Source organism: Hyla sarda, chromosome 6, assembly GCF_029499605.1.
Source record: "Hyla sarda isolate aHylSar1 chromosome 6, aHylSar1.hap1, whole genome shotgun sequence".
NCBI classification, from domain to species: domain Eukaryota; kingdom Metazoa; phylum Chordata; class Amphibia; order Anura; family Hylidae; genus Hyla; species Hyla sarda.
Window position 1 is genome coordinate 240,043,328 of NC_079194.1, and position 18,436 is coordinate 240,061,763.

The window sequence follows — 18,436 nt, forward strand, 5'->3', positions numbered from 1 at the left end:
ATATACGTTTGGTGGTGCTCAGTTTGTAAACAGGTATAGAAGGTTTGTAGGAGGCACTCACCATATTAGAGGCCAGACACGGACGCAACAGACCGGGCTTCGTAACAACGTTACGAAGCCCGGTCTGTTGCGTCCGTGTCTGACCATACTGTATTTTTAATGAAAAAACAGAAGAATAAAGTTTAGCAATTTCTCTAATATGGTGAGTGCCTCCTACAAACCTTCTATACTCATTTATAATACTGGTGTCATATTATGTGGCACCAGGTCCAGGTAGGGCCACCTCAGCATTCTATACAAATCTATCCATGGCCAGGGCTGTATTTATAGCCCTAGGCACAAAGTCGGAATTCTCCCCATTACCAGGAGTGGATGAAGTAACTGGCTGTGTTAGCAAATATAAAATTGCCAAAAAGGTTGAATATATTATACAGCTGTGTTCTTCGCTAGCTTTTCTCTTGACATGAGATATCCTGAGATGAGTGATGCAATACCATCAGTTTGGATGTCTAAATGACTTTAATGGGAGTTACAGGTACATAAACAGCATAGCACCACAACATATACTGTTTTCATATCCCCATTAATGTCAATAAGAGTAATCAGCCAGCTCGGTTATTTCCAGCCTCTAAACCCCGGTTGATGGTTTCCTTTAGATACAGCTTTCCTTGGAACACATTGATTTTTTATTTTACTCCTTTACTGCATGTTCCACACCAAAATCCATAACAAATCCCACCAAAATTGGCACAATGAGGTGTGCATTTGCTTTAGGGTATGTTCACACGCTCATGATCTGCTGCATATTTTGTGCAGCTGATTTTGCTACCCATTAAAGTTAATGGGTAGCAAAATCAGCTGCAGTAAATATGCGGTAGATCCTGTACCTTAAAGGGGTACTCCGGCCCTGAGACATCTTATCCCCTATCCAAAGGATAGGGGATAAGATGCCTCACCGCAGGGGTCCCTCCGCTGGGGACCCCCGCAATCTTGTATTCGCCACCCACCTGTTTGAGCTGCACGCCGCGGTGCCAGCTCACAAACAGCCGGGTGGCGACCACGGGGCCGGAGTATCGTGACGTCGCGACTCCGCCCCTGTGTGATGTCACCCCCTGCCCCCGCTATGCAAGTCTATGGGAGGGGGCGTGACGGCTATCAAACCGTAAACCCCCCCCCCCCCTGCGCACATGGTGCCGCCCTCGGCAATGGCCTTCCAGTGCCTAGTGGCACATATAGCCCTGTCCCTGGATCATATATATGAATCATATAGTCTGCCACTGACCACTTCTATATTTTTTCTTTCTGTTTTTCCTTTCAGTGGATCTCGGGTGGAGGTTTTAATGTAAGTTCAGAAAGGAAACTTGTATGAATCCACTGATGAGCTGTGTTAGTCAGAGAATGGCTTTTCTGAATGTATATAATCCAATAACTACAAACTAATAAGGGGCAATGGGGGTTATTTATCATTGTGTTCTATTGCTTTTTTTGGTCTACATTTGAGTTTTTTGTTATTTTTATGCTAATTGCAGGGTTTTTTGTGCGTTTTTTTTCAAAGTTCTAAAATCCGTCATTTTGACCTTTAGGTGTTGCTAGACCATTTTTTAAAGTGGAGGATGAAGTGGCCACAAATTTATTATCTGCGTGTTTTTGATTTATTTAAATTTTGGTGCAACTGGTGCAAAAAAAAACCCCCACAAATCTAGACCACCTCCCGAACAGGTCTAGAAAAAGATTACTACTCCTGTCTGTTTGCAAAAAATAAAAAATCTTCAGCCAGATTGAAAGAGAGGTAGAGAGAGAGGTAGAGAGAGAGGTAGAGAGAGAGAGAGAGAGAGAGAAAGAGAGAGAGAGAAAGAGAGAGAGTAAAGTAGAGAATAAGAACGTTTACAGACATAAAAAGTAAAAAATTAAAAAAACGTGCAAAGGAAAAGTTCATATGAAACAATCAGATATATTTCTTAAGGTACAAAAAAGGGATGGTAAAGACGTAAGAAACAATAAGATTGTTAGCAATGGCCAAAATCTAACAATTTAAGGTGCCCAAGTTTAAAAAAATATCCTAAAATACCCAAAAGCACACTTATGCATTGTTATAAAAATACATTTATTTGAAAAAAAATTGAAGCTTTTTTAACATTTAAAATATGCAGAAGTAGATATCGGCTATCTCTGGTGTGGTAAAAAAATGGGTTAAATGAGTAATCAAGTGCAAAACATAATCATATGTAAACATATGTGATCATATTCATAAAGATTAATAGTTCATAGACAGCTGTAGGAATGTTCAAAGTATATGCAGAAAGAATCTGCATTCCTACAGCTGTCTATGAACTATTAATCCTTATGACTATGATCGCATATGTTACATATGATTACCGTATTTTTCGTCCTATAGGACGCACCGGCGTATAAGACGCACCCAATTTATAGGTGCAAAATCTAAAAAAATAAAGATTTTGAACCCAATAGTGGTCTTCAACCTGCAGACCTCCAGATGTTGCAAAACTACAACTCCCAGCATGCCCGGACAGCCGTTTGCTGTCCGGGCATGCTGGGAGTTGTAGTTTTGCAACATCTGGAGGTCCGCAGATTGAAGACCACTGCATAGGAGGTAATACTCACGTGTCCCCGCCGCTCCATACCCGTCACCGCTGCCCTGGATGTCGCTCCATCGCTGTCGCCGTGTCCCCGTCGCTCCGGAACGTCTTTGCTGCCGGCCGGGTATCCTCGCTCTCCGTCACCGCCATCACGTCGTTACGCACGCCGACGCACGTACTAGACGATGTGATGACGAGGAAGGAGAGCGCCGGCCATACAGGGGATCCCTGAACGGAGAAGACACCGAGGAGGCAGGTAAGGTCCCTCCTGGTGTCCTGTAAGCACTAACCCGGCTATTCAGTCGGGCTGTTCGGGACCGCCGCGGTGAAATCGCGGCGGTCCCGAACAGCCTGACTGAACAGCCGGGTTAGTGTCACTTTCCCTTCAGACGTGACGGTCAGCTTTGATCGCTGCGTCTGAAGGGTTAATACAGGGCATCACCGCGATCGGTGATGTCCTGTATTAGCCGCGGGTCCCTGCCCTTGATGGCTGCAGGGACCGCCGCGATAGGGGTGTATTCGCCGTATAAGACGCACCGACTTTTTCCCCCCAGTTTTGGGGAAGAAAAAGTGCGTCTTATACGGCGAAAAATACAGTATGTTTTGCACTTGATTACTCATTTAATAAAAAAAAAAAATGTCAAATACATGTATTTTTATAATTCTGCATAAGTGTGCTTTTGGGTATTTTAGGCTTAATCTTTTATCATCCCCTTCCCCACTTCCTCTACACATAAGGTTCCCCTATTCACAGTCCTTGAGAACCAGCACTATTTTATTCGTTATTTTAAGCATTTTTGCACATTTGGATGCAACCATTAGGGGTCTACATTGCACTGGAATTCTCGGACGAACCACAGAGTACACCCAAAAAACTTTGCAAACTTAAAAAAATATCCGACAAAGTGATGAAAACAAAATAAAAAAAGGTAAAAAAACAAAAACAAATACCTGTTCAACTAAAACCTCCGTCTCTTGAACAATACATTTCTTTTTCCTGGCCTGTGGCAAGGTAAACCACTATTCAAATTTCAGACTCTCTTTGCAGACCTTCTTTTAGACATTAATTTGCCTTAAAATTTTAAATAAAACAAATAAAGCCAAACACACAGACAAACAAGCTCCTCAGAAGCGGCGGTAGAAAATGATCTGGGTGCAGATTTGTGCGCAATTTATCATGTTCACTGCGACAATATGATACATTTGGAGCAGCACCGCCAAAAAAAAAAAAAAAAAAAACACATCTAGACCAACAACTAAAAAATGATCTAGCCAAGACCATTATTGATAAATAACCCCCCAATAACTTTGTGGGAGTTTTGGCTGAGTAAAACTAATTTACTAATTTGTAATCCTGTATGCGCTGTCACAGATATCATGCATGCTTCTGGCATTACAGCAATCTACTATTATAATAAATGATATAAACAGAGAAGAAAGTCCAGCGCCAATGGGTAAGTGGATAAAATTCACAGGCTTTATTGATTCCTTTAAAACATCAGCTTACAGGCATGTACATGCCTGTAAGCTGATGTTTTAAAGGAATCAATAAAGCCTGTGAATTTTATCCACTTACCCATTGGCGCTGGACTTTTTTCTCTATTTATATCCTGCCCTCCACTGCACCATGGTATCCGTGCACTGGGTCTTGTTCCGAGGTCGGAGGGTGAGCTGATTTATACTGTTGTTACATTATAATAAATGCATCCATCATTTGACGAACAAGCTTTGACATGCTGCTGGGAAACACTTGAGGAAAGTGGAGCTGAAGGCCCTAAATGATGGATGCCCCTGGGCTATTACCCCATTTGACCCTCTTGTAAGGCTATATTCACACAGAGGAAGTTTGTCAGAATGTCCGGCTGAAAAAATTCTGGCGGACATTTCACAAACAGTGAGCGCCTGCAAAACACGTTGGTGCTAGGACCGCTCGGAAATGCGCGGAGGCCGGAATGAGAATTTCCGCACCAGATGTGCACAGTGCAGCAGAATCCCTTTGAAAACAATAGAATTCTGCTGCAATGGAATTTTCAAGCTGAATTTTTCAGATGGATTCCACTCAGAAATGTTGTTGTGGGACAGGGCTGTCGTAGCAGACACAGGGAGTTTCAAATGTGCGGAAAGTCCACCAGTGTTTTCCGGGCAGACATTCCGCACATTTTCCTTAAGTGTGAACATACCCTTATACCTACTTATACCTTCCTACTGCATCCACTTCTGACTTTGGCTTAAAAACTGCAGAGGTAGTTTTCCAAAGAAAATACCATAAAAAACCAGTGTGGAAACCTAGCCTGAGGGTGGAATTCCACTTGGTTTTTTTTTGGGGGGGGGGGGGGGGGGGGGGGAGAACGCTAAATCTGCCGCATGGCGTTTTTTCGGCAAGAAAAAACACGCAGTGGCAAATGTTAGCTATAAATCAATGAGAAATTGCAAAATTCTTTTTCCACTTGGCGTTTTTCAGTTTGGCATTTTTTTTTAAATTGTATTTAACGAAATTTATCTTTTTTATAACAACATTTTTATAAATTTTTAAACAGGGATCAATTTTTGTGGGCGGGGAACAAAAAGTATAGCCAACAATAATAAAAATGTAGTGTGTGTGTGTGTGTTTTTCACTTTTTTTCTTTATTTTTCAGGTGGTACTACTACTCCCAGGATGGAACACACTGTCCCATGATGGGAGTAGTAGTACCTGTACTGATTGAAAGATCGCCTGTGTCACTTCTGATACCCGTTGCGATCCTCCTGTATAATGTATAGATGCGGCTGGCCGCTCTTCTATGGTCCCCTGCACTGCATATGTATATATATACACATTCCTAGAGCTGTGATTGGCTGGAACCATCTGGCCAATCACAACTCTCTGCGGGACTATGTAACTATACTACAGCTCCCAGCATTGAGCAGAGTGTGCTCTATGTTGGGAACAGTAGTACCTGCAGTTGAGGACAGATCAGAGCGATTGTCACTTCTGACACCCACTGTGATCCTCCTGTATAATGTATAGATGCGGGCGGCCGTTCTTCTATGGTCCCCTGCACTGACGTATATATACACCTATTTGTATTTCCCAGAGTGGGGATTGGCCGGATGGTTGCAGCCAATCACCGCTCTCAGAGGGAAATCTGAATGAGTGATGTTCTATTCACATCACTGGCTGGAGTATAGTGCAGAGATGCGAGCGCTGTATACAGCCGCTTCACATCTCTGCTATATTATGGTGGATCGCATCAGGTGTCAGGATTGACAACCGGGGCAATATGTCTATTAGTACAGGTACTACTACTCCCATCATGGAACAGTCTGTTCCATGCTGGGAGTAGTAGTACTACCTAAAAAATTTTTAAAAAAATTGAGAAAAAAAGTGAAACACACATACACACATTATTAAAAATTAATTAAAAGTTCATTATAAAAAATAAAAATTTCCTTTAATAATTTTTTCCCCATCCCTACTACATCCTGTTTTTTTTTTTGGTACCCAACTCATTTGGGAAAAAAATGCCAAAGGGGCCAAAAACGCAATTTCAACTCAAATGCAAAAACGTCAGAAAAAACGTCAGGCGCAGGAAATTGCACTGGCGTTTTTTCTGGCGTTTTTACTGAAAAAATGCTGGGGAAAAACCAAGTGGAATCCTAACCTTAAGGGTTATCCAGGAATAGAAAAATAGGGGGAGATTCATCAAAAACTGGGCAAAAAGAAAGTTGACCAGTTGCTCATAGCAACCAATCAGATTGTTTCTTGTATCTTTGAGAGGCCTTTCTAAAAAAGAAAGAAGCGATCTGATTGGTTGCTATGGACAACTGGTAAACTTTTTCTCTGCACAGGTTTTGATAAATCTCTCCCATAGAGTTGCATTCTTAAAGGGAACTCCACTGGAAAACTATTTTTTTTTAATCAACTGGTGCAAACAGATTTGTAAATTACTTCTATTAAAAAAATCTTAATTCTTCCAGTACTTATCAGCTGCTGTTATGATCCACAGGAACTTCTTTTCTTTTTTAATTTCCCTTCTGCCTGACCACAGTGCTCTCTGCTGACACCTCTGTCCATTTTAGTAACTGTCCAGAGTAGGAGCAAATCCCCATAGAAGACCTATCCTGCTCTGGACAGTTCCTAAAATGGACAGAGGTGTCAGCAGAGAGAACTGTGATCAGGCAGAAAGGAAATTCAAAAAGAAAAGAACTTCCTGTGGATCATAACAGCAGCTGATAAGTACTGGATGGATTAAGATTTTTTATTGAAGTAATTTACAAATCTGTTTAACTTTCTGGCACCAGTTGATAAAAAAAAATGTTTTCCAGTAGAGTACCCATTTAATAAAACAGCACCAGTTCCATTGAAGTAAATGGAGACAAGTTGGAATACCACATACAGCCGGAGGACAGGTGTGGTGCTCTTTTTGGAAAAAATTAGTTCTGTTATTGTATTCAATGGATAACCCCTTTAAAATGCCCTAACCTTAGATTAGAAAATCTAAAGATGTGCCAGAATTTCAGACATCCTGAACCACTATGATAAATCTGGTGTATTCTATGGGTGCGTTCACATGAGTAGATTTGGTTTCAAACTCGCAGCAGGTTTCCAGCTGTGAGTTTGAAAAGGGGGGCTCTCCGCAGGCTGTCCACAGCGGAATTTCCGCTGTTGAAAATCTATCGCAGACCCCATTGACTTCAATGTTTGAAATAAAATCTACTTGTGTGAACACATCCTTAGACTGTGCAAACCTAGACTAGACAGTCTAAGAACTAGACAGTTTTTATTTATCTCCCTCACTGTGTATGAAACTACCCTAAGAAACTGCCTGTGATCTACTCAATTTACTCTCCTACAAATGCCTTGTCTATAAGCATACATGTATTACTGCCTAGCACAAGCTGTATACCCTCCTCATGCTCCATGAAATGGCCGTTCTGCATAGAAAACAATTCATATTACTATATCCTCTAGTACTCTGAAATAGCCCTTTCACAGATCTACTTACCCAGTTTGTCTGTTGGTTAAAGACTTTGGTGCTTCTGAAGGCCTGGTGCTCATAATATGTGATTTAGGTAGGACAGACCGAGAAGACATGGTATTATATTGAAGGGAGGAGACTGGACACTATCTAAAAATTTTACATTTCTGAAGTCCTCTACATTATTTATATTGAGCAGTAATGGTCATAATACAGGTTGGGCCATTTATATGGATGCACCTTAATAAAATGGGAATGGTTGGTGATATTAACTTCCTGTTTGTGGCACATTAGTATATGTGAGGGGGGAAACTTGTCAAGATGGGTGGTGACCATGGCGGCCATTTTGAAGTCGGACATTTTTAACCCCTTAAGGACTCAGGGTTTTTCCGTTTTTGCACTTTCGTTTTTTCCTCCTTACCTTTTAAAAATCATAACCCTTTCAATTTTCCACCTAAAAATCCATATTATGGCTTATTTTTTGTGTCGCCAATTCTACTTTGCAGTGACATTAGTCATTTTACCCAAAAATGCACGGCGAAACGGAAAAAAAAATCATTGTGCGACAAAATCGAAAAAAAAACGCCATTTTGTAACTTTTGGGGGCTTCCGTTTCTACGCAGTGCATATTTCGTTAAAAAATACACCTTATCATTATTCTGTAGGTCCATACGGTTAAAATGATACCCTACTTATATAGGTTTGATTTTGTCGCACTTCTGGAAAAAATCATAACTACATGCAGGAAATTTTATACGTTTAAAAATGTCATCTTCTGACCCCTATAACTTTTTTATTTTTCCACGTACGGGGCGGTATGAGGACTCGTTTTTTGCGCCGTGATCTGAAGTTTTTATTGGTATGATTTTTGTTTTGATCTGACTTTTTGATCACTTTTTATTAATTTTTTAGTGTTATTAAAAGTTACCAAAATACGCTTTTTTGGACTTTGGAATTTTTTTGCGCGTACGCCATTGACCGTACGGCTTAATTAATGATATATTTTTATAGTTCGGACATTTACGCACGCGGTGATACCACATATGTTTATTTATTTATTTTTTTTACACTGTTTTATTTTTTTTATGGGAAAAGGGGGGTGATTCAAACTTTTATTAGGGAAGGGGTTAAATGACCTTTATTAACACTTTTTTTTTTACTTTTTTTTGCAGTGTTATAGGTCCCATAGGGACCTATAACACTGCACACACTGATCTCTCATCCTGATCACAGGCGTGTATTAACACGCCTGTGATCAGCATTATCGGCGCTTGACTGCTCCTGCCTGGATCTCAGGCACGGAGCAGTCATTCGTCGATCGGACACCGAGGAGGCAGGTAAGAGCCCTCCCGGTGTCCGATCAGCTGTTCGGGATGCCGCGATTTCACCGCGGCGGTCCCGAACAGCCCGACTGAGCAGCCGGGATACTTTCAGTTTCACTCTAGAAGCGGCGGTCAGCTTTGACCGCCGCTTCTAAAGGGTTAATACCGCACATCGCCGCGATCGGCGATGTGTGGTATTAGCCGCGGGTCCCGGCCGTTGATTAGCGCCGGGACCCACGCGATATGATGCGGGATCGCGGCGCGATCCCGCTTCATATCGCGGGAGCCGGCGCAGGACGTAAATATACGTCCTGCGTCGTTAAGAGGTTAATCCAACTTTTGTTTTTTCAATAGGAAGAGGGTCATGTGACACATCAAACTTATTGGGAATTTCACAAGAAAAACAATGATGTGCTTGGTTTTAGCGTAACTTTATTCTTTCATGAGTTATTTACAAGTTTCTCACCACTTATAAAATGTGTTCAATGTGCTGCCCATTGTGTTGGATTGTCAATGCAACCCTCTTCTCCCACTCTTCACACACTGATAGCAACACCACAGGAGAAATGCTAGCACAGGCTTCCAGTGTCCGTAGTTTCAGGTATGTGAATGGTGAAGTTAACAAACAAAACCACCGCTATTGGTCTGACACTAACCCACATTGGATAGATCCCTCCAAGACTGTTGGAACACAAACATTGATGGTATGGTGTGATATATGGGGTACAAAGATAGTGGGGCCATTCTTCATCAATGGAAACCTCAAGGCCACTGGATATGCGAAATTGCTACATGATGATGTGTTTCCCTCTTTATGCACTGAAGCTGGCACGTTCCCTGAGTTTTTCCAGCAAGATGGTGCACCACCACATGATGGGTGTCAGGTCCGAGCATTCCTAGATGAACAGTTTCCTGGAAAGTGGATTGGTCGTCATGGGCCAGTTGAATGGCCCCCAAGGTCTCCCGATCTGACCCCCTTAGACTTTTATATTTGGGGTCATCTGAAGGCAATTGTCTATGTTGTGAAGATACGAGATGTGCAGCACCTGAAACTACGGATACTGGAAGCCTGTGCTAGCATTTCTCCTGCGGTGTATATAGTAGTATATAGCAGTGTATACGGATACTGGAAGCCTGTGCTAGCATTTCTCCTGCAGTGTTGCTATCAGTGTGTAAAGAGTGGGAGAAGAGGGTTGCATTGACAATCCAACACAATGGGCAGCACATTGAACACATTTTATAAGTGGTCAGAAACTTGTAAATAACTCATGAAAGAATAAAGAGTTAAATTAAAACCAAGCACACCATTGTTTTTCTTGTGAAATTCCCAATAAGTTTGATGTGTCACATGACCCTCTTCCTTTTGAAAAAACAAAAGTTGGATTCAAAATGTCCGACTTCAAAATGGCCGCCATGGTCACCACCCATCTTGAAAAGTTTCCCCCCCTCACATACACTAATGTGCCACAAACAGGAAATTAATATCACCAACCATTGCCATTTTATTAAGGTGTATCCATATAAATGGCCCACCCTGTACTTTATTCTTCCTTGTTTGGGTGCTGCCTGGCAAGCACAGCATTAGAAACAACCAAACTACAATCAGAAATTCAGTTTTTATAGGAGCCTCTCTTTTAAGATTCCAATTGGTTGGTGGAACATGTATCTAGAATCTTACCTTGTCAACCCCTTTAATTTTAGGAAATGTGCACTCAGTGGTTTGTCACGTTCATGTCGCCACCGGATCAAACTGGGAGACTCTGGGAATTATTACTTCATCTCACCATCCTGCCGGTTCAGGGTAAGTGCTGAATGTAAGCTGGGAGGGGGAAGGAGGGTACTTCCATCCTTAAGTGAGCATTAGTACAATGTCAGCAAAGTGCAAGGTAATGCATCACTTGTCAGTTTGCAAATCGGTAGTAAATGCTCTGGTGTTGTGTTATACAGTGATTTATGAATAATTACTGGTTACTAAAGTAGCTTGTAGCTTTTTGGCTCTGGTCTAGTATACAAGCTGTTCTGTGACCCACCATAATTTTACATTACACTGTAGTGTCTAGTCTATTTTGACCACTATAAGACTAGGTCTATATGTTTCTTCTAACCATAGATGTGAACATATTTAAAGGAGTATTCTTTGAATTATATGTGGACGATATTCTTCTTTTTCTCAAAAATCCAATAAAAGGGATCCCCAAGGTATTGTCTATAATCAATGAATTTGGTATAATTTCTGGGTTACATCCTAAATGCTTTCTATTGGTTATACAGTTCCCCCAAATTACTTTCCGTTTGAGATTGTTGGCCCTGATGAAGCTTTACAATATTTAGGGGTTAGAATTCCATGGGTTCCAAAGAAATATTATGAGTTCAATTTAGTACCTCTTGTAAACTCTGTTAAATCTAAAATCAAGATCTGGTCTAAACTTCCATTACCAATGTCTGATCGCATTACGTTTATTCAAATGATTATCACCCTGAAACTTTATATATTCTTAATGCCTCTCCAACTTGGATCACCGAGAAATGGTTTGACTCCTTTGAGTGTATTCTAAACAAATTTATCTGGGGCCATAAAAGGTTGAGACTAAAATATAAGTTTTTTCTCTTAGTGAGGAAGATGAGGGGGGCTAGGACTTCCCAATTTCAAACTTAATTTTTTAGCCAAGGTGATTAACTTTCTAAAGGGACGTCATGATCTACCCATTGTCAAATATTGCTTTGATAGCTTGAGGTGTACATTTTGAGTCCCTGGCGGGCTTTAGAATAGGACACCCCCATACAGAGTTTTGTAAGAAATTCTCATACGCTGAACAGTTTAAAAAATCTTGTTATATCCTTAGAAAAGTTTGTAAGGTTAAGGGCAGTTTCTTTTTCCTCATTATGGAACTTTGTGAACTTGGTTGCATTTTTTAAACTAGGATTTTAAGGATTTTGGAGGTCACGTGGTGCTACACTAGTAATTCTTGCATGGTGTACCGCAAGTTGTCATGATGTAGGATGTAACATATGTTGTAATTTTCTTTTTTTTTTTTTCAATTATAAATATTTAATAAAAAAAAAAAAGGAGTATGCTTTCCATGACATATGGAAGACATATGTATTTCTAAATGGGGATTCTAGAAATAGGTGCAAGACCCAGATATTAATGGCATATCGGAATACCCCTTTATGTGTAAAAAGATTAGTCACAGATGTAGCATGAGAGTGCAAGGGCTATGCATACCATAAAGCTTGTGTGACTCTGTGACATAATGACAGCTCCATAGCCAGTAGACATGGCTGCTGTAATGCAGCTACTTCCTGGACTCACATCTACCTAGATATTGTTTGTAGCCATAATCTAGTGTGCTATATGCCATCCTAACAAAGAATATGCTGTTCAGTTCTGCAGTTTCATCACTTGCTTCTTCTCCTTCTTTTCTTCTATACTACTATGAGCCCTTCCTAGTTCTTTCCAGCTGTATCTATCTTCCTTTTGTTTTCATCCACTTTTGGTGTTTTAGTCTTTTGACCAAGTGCATATACACCATGCAAATAGGCTATGTGACTGCTATGGTGGCTCCTGGACTCAGGGGGTTTATCTTTGGTTAGCCACATCAGTTATTTTTTTGTTTATTCCCTTACCACACGGTGTACTTTAGAAAACCATCCCAAGGGTTAACAAGCAAGCACCAATGTCTATTCTCCAATGTGCGCATTTTTGTGGAGGTTTCAACTAGTAGCAACTGTGGGCTTTTTGTAAATTTTTTTCTCCATTGGGCCCCACATAAAGTGTGCATCCTTTCTTCTCACATGTGCTCTCTGTCCTACAGATAACAGCAGTCTGCAATTTCTTCACTTACATCCGTTACATACAGCAAGGTCTGGTACGCCAAGACAGTAAGTAATTTCATCTTATGTCATAGCTGGATTATTGACTCTAGGCTTTCCATGTAGTTTATATTGTCTGCAGAGTCATAAACTGAAGCTCCTTGGGCCCTAATGCAAAACCTGGAAAGGGCTCCTTACTATTGGAATACATAGAAAAGGTCAAAATGGGGCCTGTATTGTGCCCTTTTCATTGCCCTTGCTTAGTAACAATGCAGAGTCCCCAATATGCGTATGTTATATGACTCTTTTTTAGGAGTTGAAATAGTTTTGTCCATTAGAAGAGAGAGGTTGTGGTATAGGTAGACTGGGTTACATAGGAGCCTGGGTATTAAAGGGGTACTCCGCCCCTAGACATCTTATCCCCTATCCGCGGTCCCGCTGCTGGGGAGCCCGGAGATCCCCGCTGCGGCACTGCGCTATCATTACAGCACAGAGCGAGTTCGCTCTGTGCGTAATGACGGGCGATACAGGAGCCGGAGCATCGTTACGTCACGGCCCGTCCCCTTAATGCAAGTCTATGGCAGGGGGCGTGACGACCGCCACGCCGCCTCCCATAGACTTGTATTGAAAGGGGCGGGCCGTGACATCACAAGGTGCGGAGCCGTGACGTAACGATGCTCCGGCCCCTGTATTGCCTGTCATTACGTGCAGAGCGAACTCGCTCTGTGCTGTAATGATAGCGCAGTGCTGCAGCGGGGATCCCGGGGCTCCCCAGCAGCGGGACCACAGCGATCTGACATCTGATCCCCTATCCTTTGGATAGGGGATAAGATGTCTAGGGGCGGAGTACCCCTTTAAGTGTTAAGGGGCACTTACCAGTGATGCGTACAATGTATGCACCAGCACTCAGTATTGTACAGAAGCAAGAAGTCTGGCAGTAAACAGGCGTCCCTGCATGCTAAGGCCCCATTCACATCAGAATTTTTGCATCCGTCTAACGTATTGTTGAAGCAGATGGCCTGAAATCGTGTCTGTCAGATATATGGCAGTATGTTTTTACACTTTTTTTCTGTTTTATTTAAAAAAAAAATTTTTGTTTTTATGTTTCTTGATCTTTCTAGACTATTCCTAAGCTACTTTGCATTTGTAAAAAAAAAAAAAAAAATTGTGTAAGATTAGCAGATCAAAAAGAATAGCAATACGTTATAATACGATTTATATAGATGAAATTGTTAAAAAGAAAAAAAAAACAACAACAACAAACCTAGATATGGTTGAAATCTGTTTCTGAATTGGAATAAAAAAAAATTGTGGTCAACCAAGATTTTCATTCAAACAAAATGTGTGCATGTGTTATACATTTTGTCACCAGAAATCAATGTATACTTCTAGATATACAATTCTATAATTTTTTCAGGGATATAATCGTACAGACTCGATGGATGCAAAAATCGGGATGTGAATGTGACCTAAGCTATTGGCGTAGTGTGCCACAGAATTTACGAACAAAAGCAGTAACTCCGGACTCCTAGCTCCTATACAATACTGAGTGGCAATGCATATAGAATGTACATACAGGAGCATTGACTCTTGTTCTATCCAAAATTCTTTCTCCTGTACTGCACAGTGGTACTCCTGTTACCTTCCTACTAGGGGCATCCTCGGGGGGTTATAGCTACCTACCTATACCTGCTTGGGGCATCTACTTAATGGGTGGGGGGGCCTACCTACTGGGGCATTTCCTACTGGGAGAACAAATCCAAGAAGACGCCCCCTGTGAGTCACTGGTTGTGATTGCAATATAACCTTTTATATGGTCTGCAGAGCCTGTGTACAGCTGGGATCACCACTGTATGGGCACTGTATAGGGGATATTGGATTGGGTGTAATGGTTTTTATTCAGTATCAGTATAGTGACTATTTGGTGTAAACAGTAGTGGCCATGGTGTGGCACAATTATTTGTCCCTTGTATAGAGCTATTAATGTGATATTGGCATGTGTATTGTAGTTTTTATTAACAGTATGATGGTGTTATTTAGTTACTGCAGTATTAATATGTTGTCCTGGTGTCAAGATATGATTTTAAAAAAATTTTTTGTCAAACCCTCATGAAAATCCTCAGTGCAGCCTTGGTGAGCGGCGATGCCTACACTATATCCACCCCCATTTATTTGCATTCATGGGCTGGTTGAGGGGGTGCACAGTATATTGCCTTGCCCCGGGTGCTGCTGACCCATGCCACAGCACTGTCACTTGCCACTTTCATTGTTTTTTGTCAGTGTTCTTTGTGATTGTGTATGGGGCCCTTGGGCATTGTCTTCGCGCCCAAAGTTTTTTTTTCTATACTTTCACTGTGGGTAAACAGACAGTGTCCCCCATACCTCTCCATGGACAGGACACAACCATTGATTAACACCAGTATTTTATAACAAGAATCATTATATAGGTAAAAGAAAAAGGGAATTTAGATCATTTATATTAGGAATCTACTCATATGACAATTCCATAATATATTACAGTGGCCCTAAAAATTCATTTTAACACATTAAAAAAATTTTTTTTCTTATATCTTTGTGCTTTGTTGCTATTCCAGTGTTGTTGTTTTTTTTCACATAATGAATATTGTAAGACCCTTGTTCTCTACTTGTACAGCGGAGCTGATATTCTGGGAGATCATGAGACTTCGGCGTGAGATGTCATCTGCTAAACTTGGGTTCTATCCCTATGAGCCATAATGGTGTCAGAAGAACCTGGACCTCCAGAACAACCCAAATGAAATGGCCAAACTGCTGCTGTGGGTTAAGTAAAATAGGAAGGCTTGTGAAAACACAACTGGATCTTGTGAACTGTGTGTTAATCCTTCCCACATGGTACATAACTCAGCAATTCTTGAGTTAAAACATGGAATGCACATATATTTTCAGACACTTTACAGGATATTTTTCAGTGATCGTGATGTACACTAACCCACTGCAACTGATCACTTATTTGCTTGTTAATGTTGGAATTTGCACAAGGTGGATCAAGACTAACTTCTGATTGGTTGCTTTGGGTTCTTCTACACTTACACCTTTACTTCTCTGCTAGTAAGTAACCCTGTAAATCACATGGTGCTTGGCTGTAAGCTAGAACATAGAGCTGCTTGCTATAAAACTGTGTGATAACACCTGCTTTGTGACAAAACCTCTTGTCATTAGGGTGAATTGCTGCTTGTTCTATATTCATGAAAATAGCATCAAGGTCCTAACTGAGAAGTTCCCATTTAGCTATAAAGCCTTCCTTGCCCAATTAAAAAAACTGTATCAAATATTATTTCATTTGTACACCAGGAAAAATAAATCCACTTTGTTAAGCTAGCTATATACACGCTCTTTCAGCTGACAGCTGTTTTTCCTGATCCCCGCTACATATGTACGCTCAACTCAGGTGAGTACAATGTGCATAGTAAAGAAGTCTGTTACTATACTTCTATGGCGGCGGTTAAACCTCTTGAGAACACAAGTATCTTGCTGCTGAAATCCAAATGTCTAATCCTTATTTTCCCCAACATTGGGGGAGTCAGCTGCTCTCACCGAAATGAGGAAATTTGTACGCCATTCATCTTATGTATATGGACAGCTTTAGGCCTAGTGCAGGATGTGATGGGGTGATACATTTCATACCGTTCCTTTAAGGTTCCTGGTGATCTCATAGATGTAATAGAAATGTCCATATTCTGTAATTTTCCTGTAAGTAAAAAGAATATATGAATTACAAAGTCCATTCATATATGGGATATATGAATTACAAATGATATTCCTATTCATGGCCCAGTCTTGAATATGTATTGGTAATATTGCTCCAGCTCTCAAAAACTACATAGGTCAATTCTCAGTTCTCAAAAGAGTTTGCCAAGGGCTTTCGGACATTCTTCTAATGTGAATATCCAGATTTAATTCAAGTCTTCCTTTATGTAGACATGTAACATTAATCCTTTGCACACACAAGTCAATCCTCCTCACCACAGCCTGCTATCTTCACACCAGCTTTCTGCTATTCACTGTGACTTTCTTAAAGTAAAATATTTTTATACTAGTCTTAAAAACCCTTCTCTTGACATTCAGCCAGCACAGGACTATTGTGCAGTCTTCATCTCATTGGTTTTGAATGTGTTTTTTTTTTAATTATCCAATTTTAGCAGTCAGTATTGTACATAATGGACTAAGATTGTCAGACAAAAATGTCAATTCTCAATTGTTATTGTGGTTACCATGTACTTCAGTCTCATAGCTTATACTGCTAACAGATTTACAATAGTACCAATGTATCCAAGATAATAGTTGCTGGTGAAAAAGGTTACCGGTTTTCCAGAGATTTTTTTAGGGGTTTATTGAAAGGAATTACCTAGTTTTCTTGCTGTGTCTCGTGGGATTGTGGGGAGAATCCACAAGGTATACCTTAAAGGGGTACTCTGCACCCCTAGACATCTTATCCCCTATCCAAAGGATAGGGGATAAGATGTCAGATCGCCGGGGTCCCGCTGCTGGGGAACCCCGGGATCTCGGTTGTTGCACCCACCTGTACGGCTTCCACCTCACACTGGCAACACTGGAGGCTTCGGATCCCGACCACAATGGCGGACGAGCGTGACATCACGACTCCGTTCCGTGTGACGTCATGCCCCATCCCCTCAATGCAAGTCTATGGAAGGGGGCGTGACAGACCTCCCATAGACTTGCATTGAGGGGGCGGGGCGTGACGTCACACGGGGCTGAGTCGTAACGCCCCACTCGTCCGCCATTGTGGTCGGGATCCGAAGCCTCCAGCGTTGCCGGTATGAGGTGGAGGCCATACAGGTGGGTACAGCAGCCGAGATCCCGGGGGTCCCCAGCAGCGGGACCCCTGGCGATCTGACATCTTATCCCCTATCCTTTGGATAGGGGATAAGATGTCTAGGGGTGCGGAGTACCCCTTTAAACATATACCCATGAGATGCCACTCAAGTGGCCTCCATAAGGTAATGGTGATGTAGGATTACATTTACTGTATGCGCTGGGTACCAAAACATAGTGTAAAAAAAACAAACCTTAGTACATAAATATATCATTCACTTTCCTAGTGTATAAAGGTGTTTTCCACCAACAGCCCTTATCACCTATTACAGGACCTTGCAAAGGGGATTTTCTGTAGTTATAGAAGGTAAATTACGTTGCTCAAGATGTATGTGCTGTAAACCATGATTTCAAGATATAATCTGGAGAAGAGTGGTGTAAATCGGCACTGATATCACTTGCAAACCTAAACCGTACATGTAGGGAAACGATATATCCAAAACACTGTGTAAACCAGATGGTGTTTGGAAGTGGGGATGTCCGGTGGTGCTCAGGTTATAATAAAGATATCCAATAAATGTAACGACAAAGAAGAAAAGAAACGGAGCACTCACGCGATGACTGTATATCAGGCAGGTAGAAAGCCATCCAGGGGTCTCTTCCTTTCCTAGTGGGGAGACGGTAGATGCTCCGGGGGGAGCCTCAGACGCCGGCCACGGACCGTATCATGCCCTCTGGCGAAGCGTCACGCCCCCTCCCTTAGACTTGTATTGAGGGGGTGGGGAGTGAAGTCATGAGGGGGCGGGGCTATGACGTCACAAGCCCCCGACACAGACTCCAGCGTTCGGAACAGTTTGGTCCAAACGCTGAGCAGCGGAATACCCCTTTAAAGCAAGCTGTCTGGGCAAACATTCGGACCCTCTGGTACTCAGGG

The 18,436-nt window shown here is 41.6% G+C and overlaps 1 protein-coding gene across 9 annotated transcripts in view; it reads left to right on the forward strand.

Moving 5' to 3' along the window:
- Positions 1 to 17,105, forward strand: part of RAB3IL1 (RAB3A interacting protein like 1) — a 141,358-nt gene extending 124,253 nt beyond the window's left edge. For 2 of the 9 annotated variants that reach the window (XM_056526771.1, XM_056526772.1), the window contains 4 exons: positions 1,319 to 1,342; positions 10,579 to 10,678; positions 12,693 to 12,759; positions 15,344 to 17,104. In XM_056526771.1, coding sequence (XP_056382746.1) covers positions 1,319 to 1,342; positions 10,579 to 10,678; positions 12,693 to 12,759; positions 15,344 to 15,426 — 274 coding nt within the window. In that variant the 3' untranslated portion in view covers positions 15,427 to 17,104. Of the gene's footprint in view, positions 1 to 1,318; positions 1,343 to 10,578; positions 10,679 to 12,692; positions 12,760 to 15,343 lie in introns of all 9 variants that reach the window. The other 7 variants (XM_056526773.1, XM_056526776.1, XM_056526777.1 and 4 more) reach the window with 7 other exon arrangements.
- The last annotated feature ends 1,331 nt before the right edge of the window (positions 17,106 to 18,436 follow it).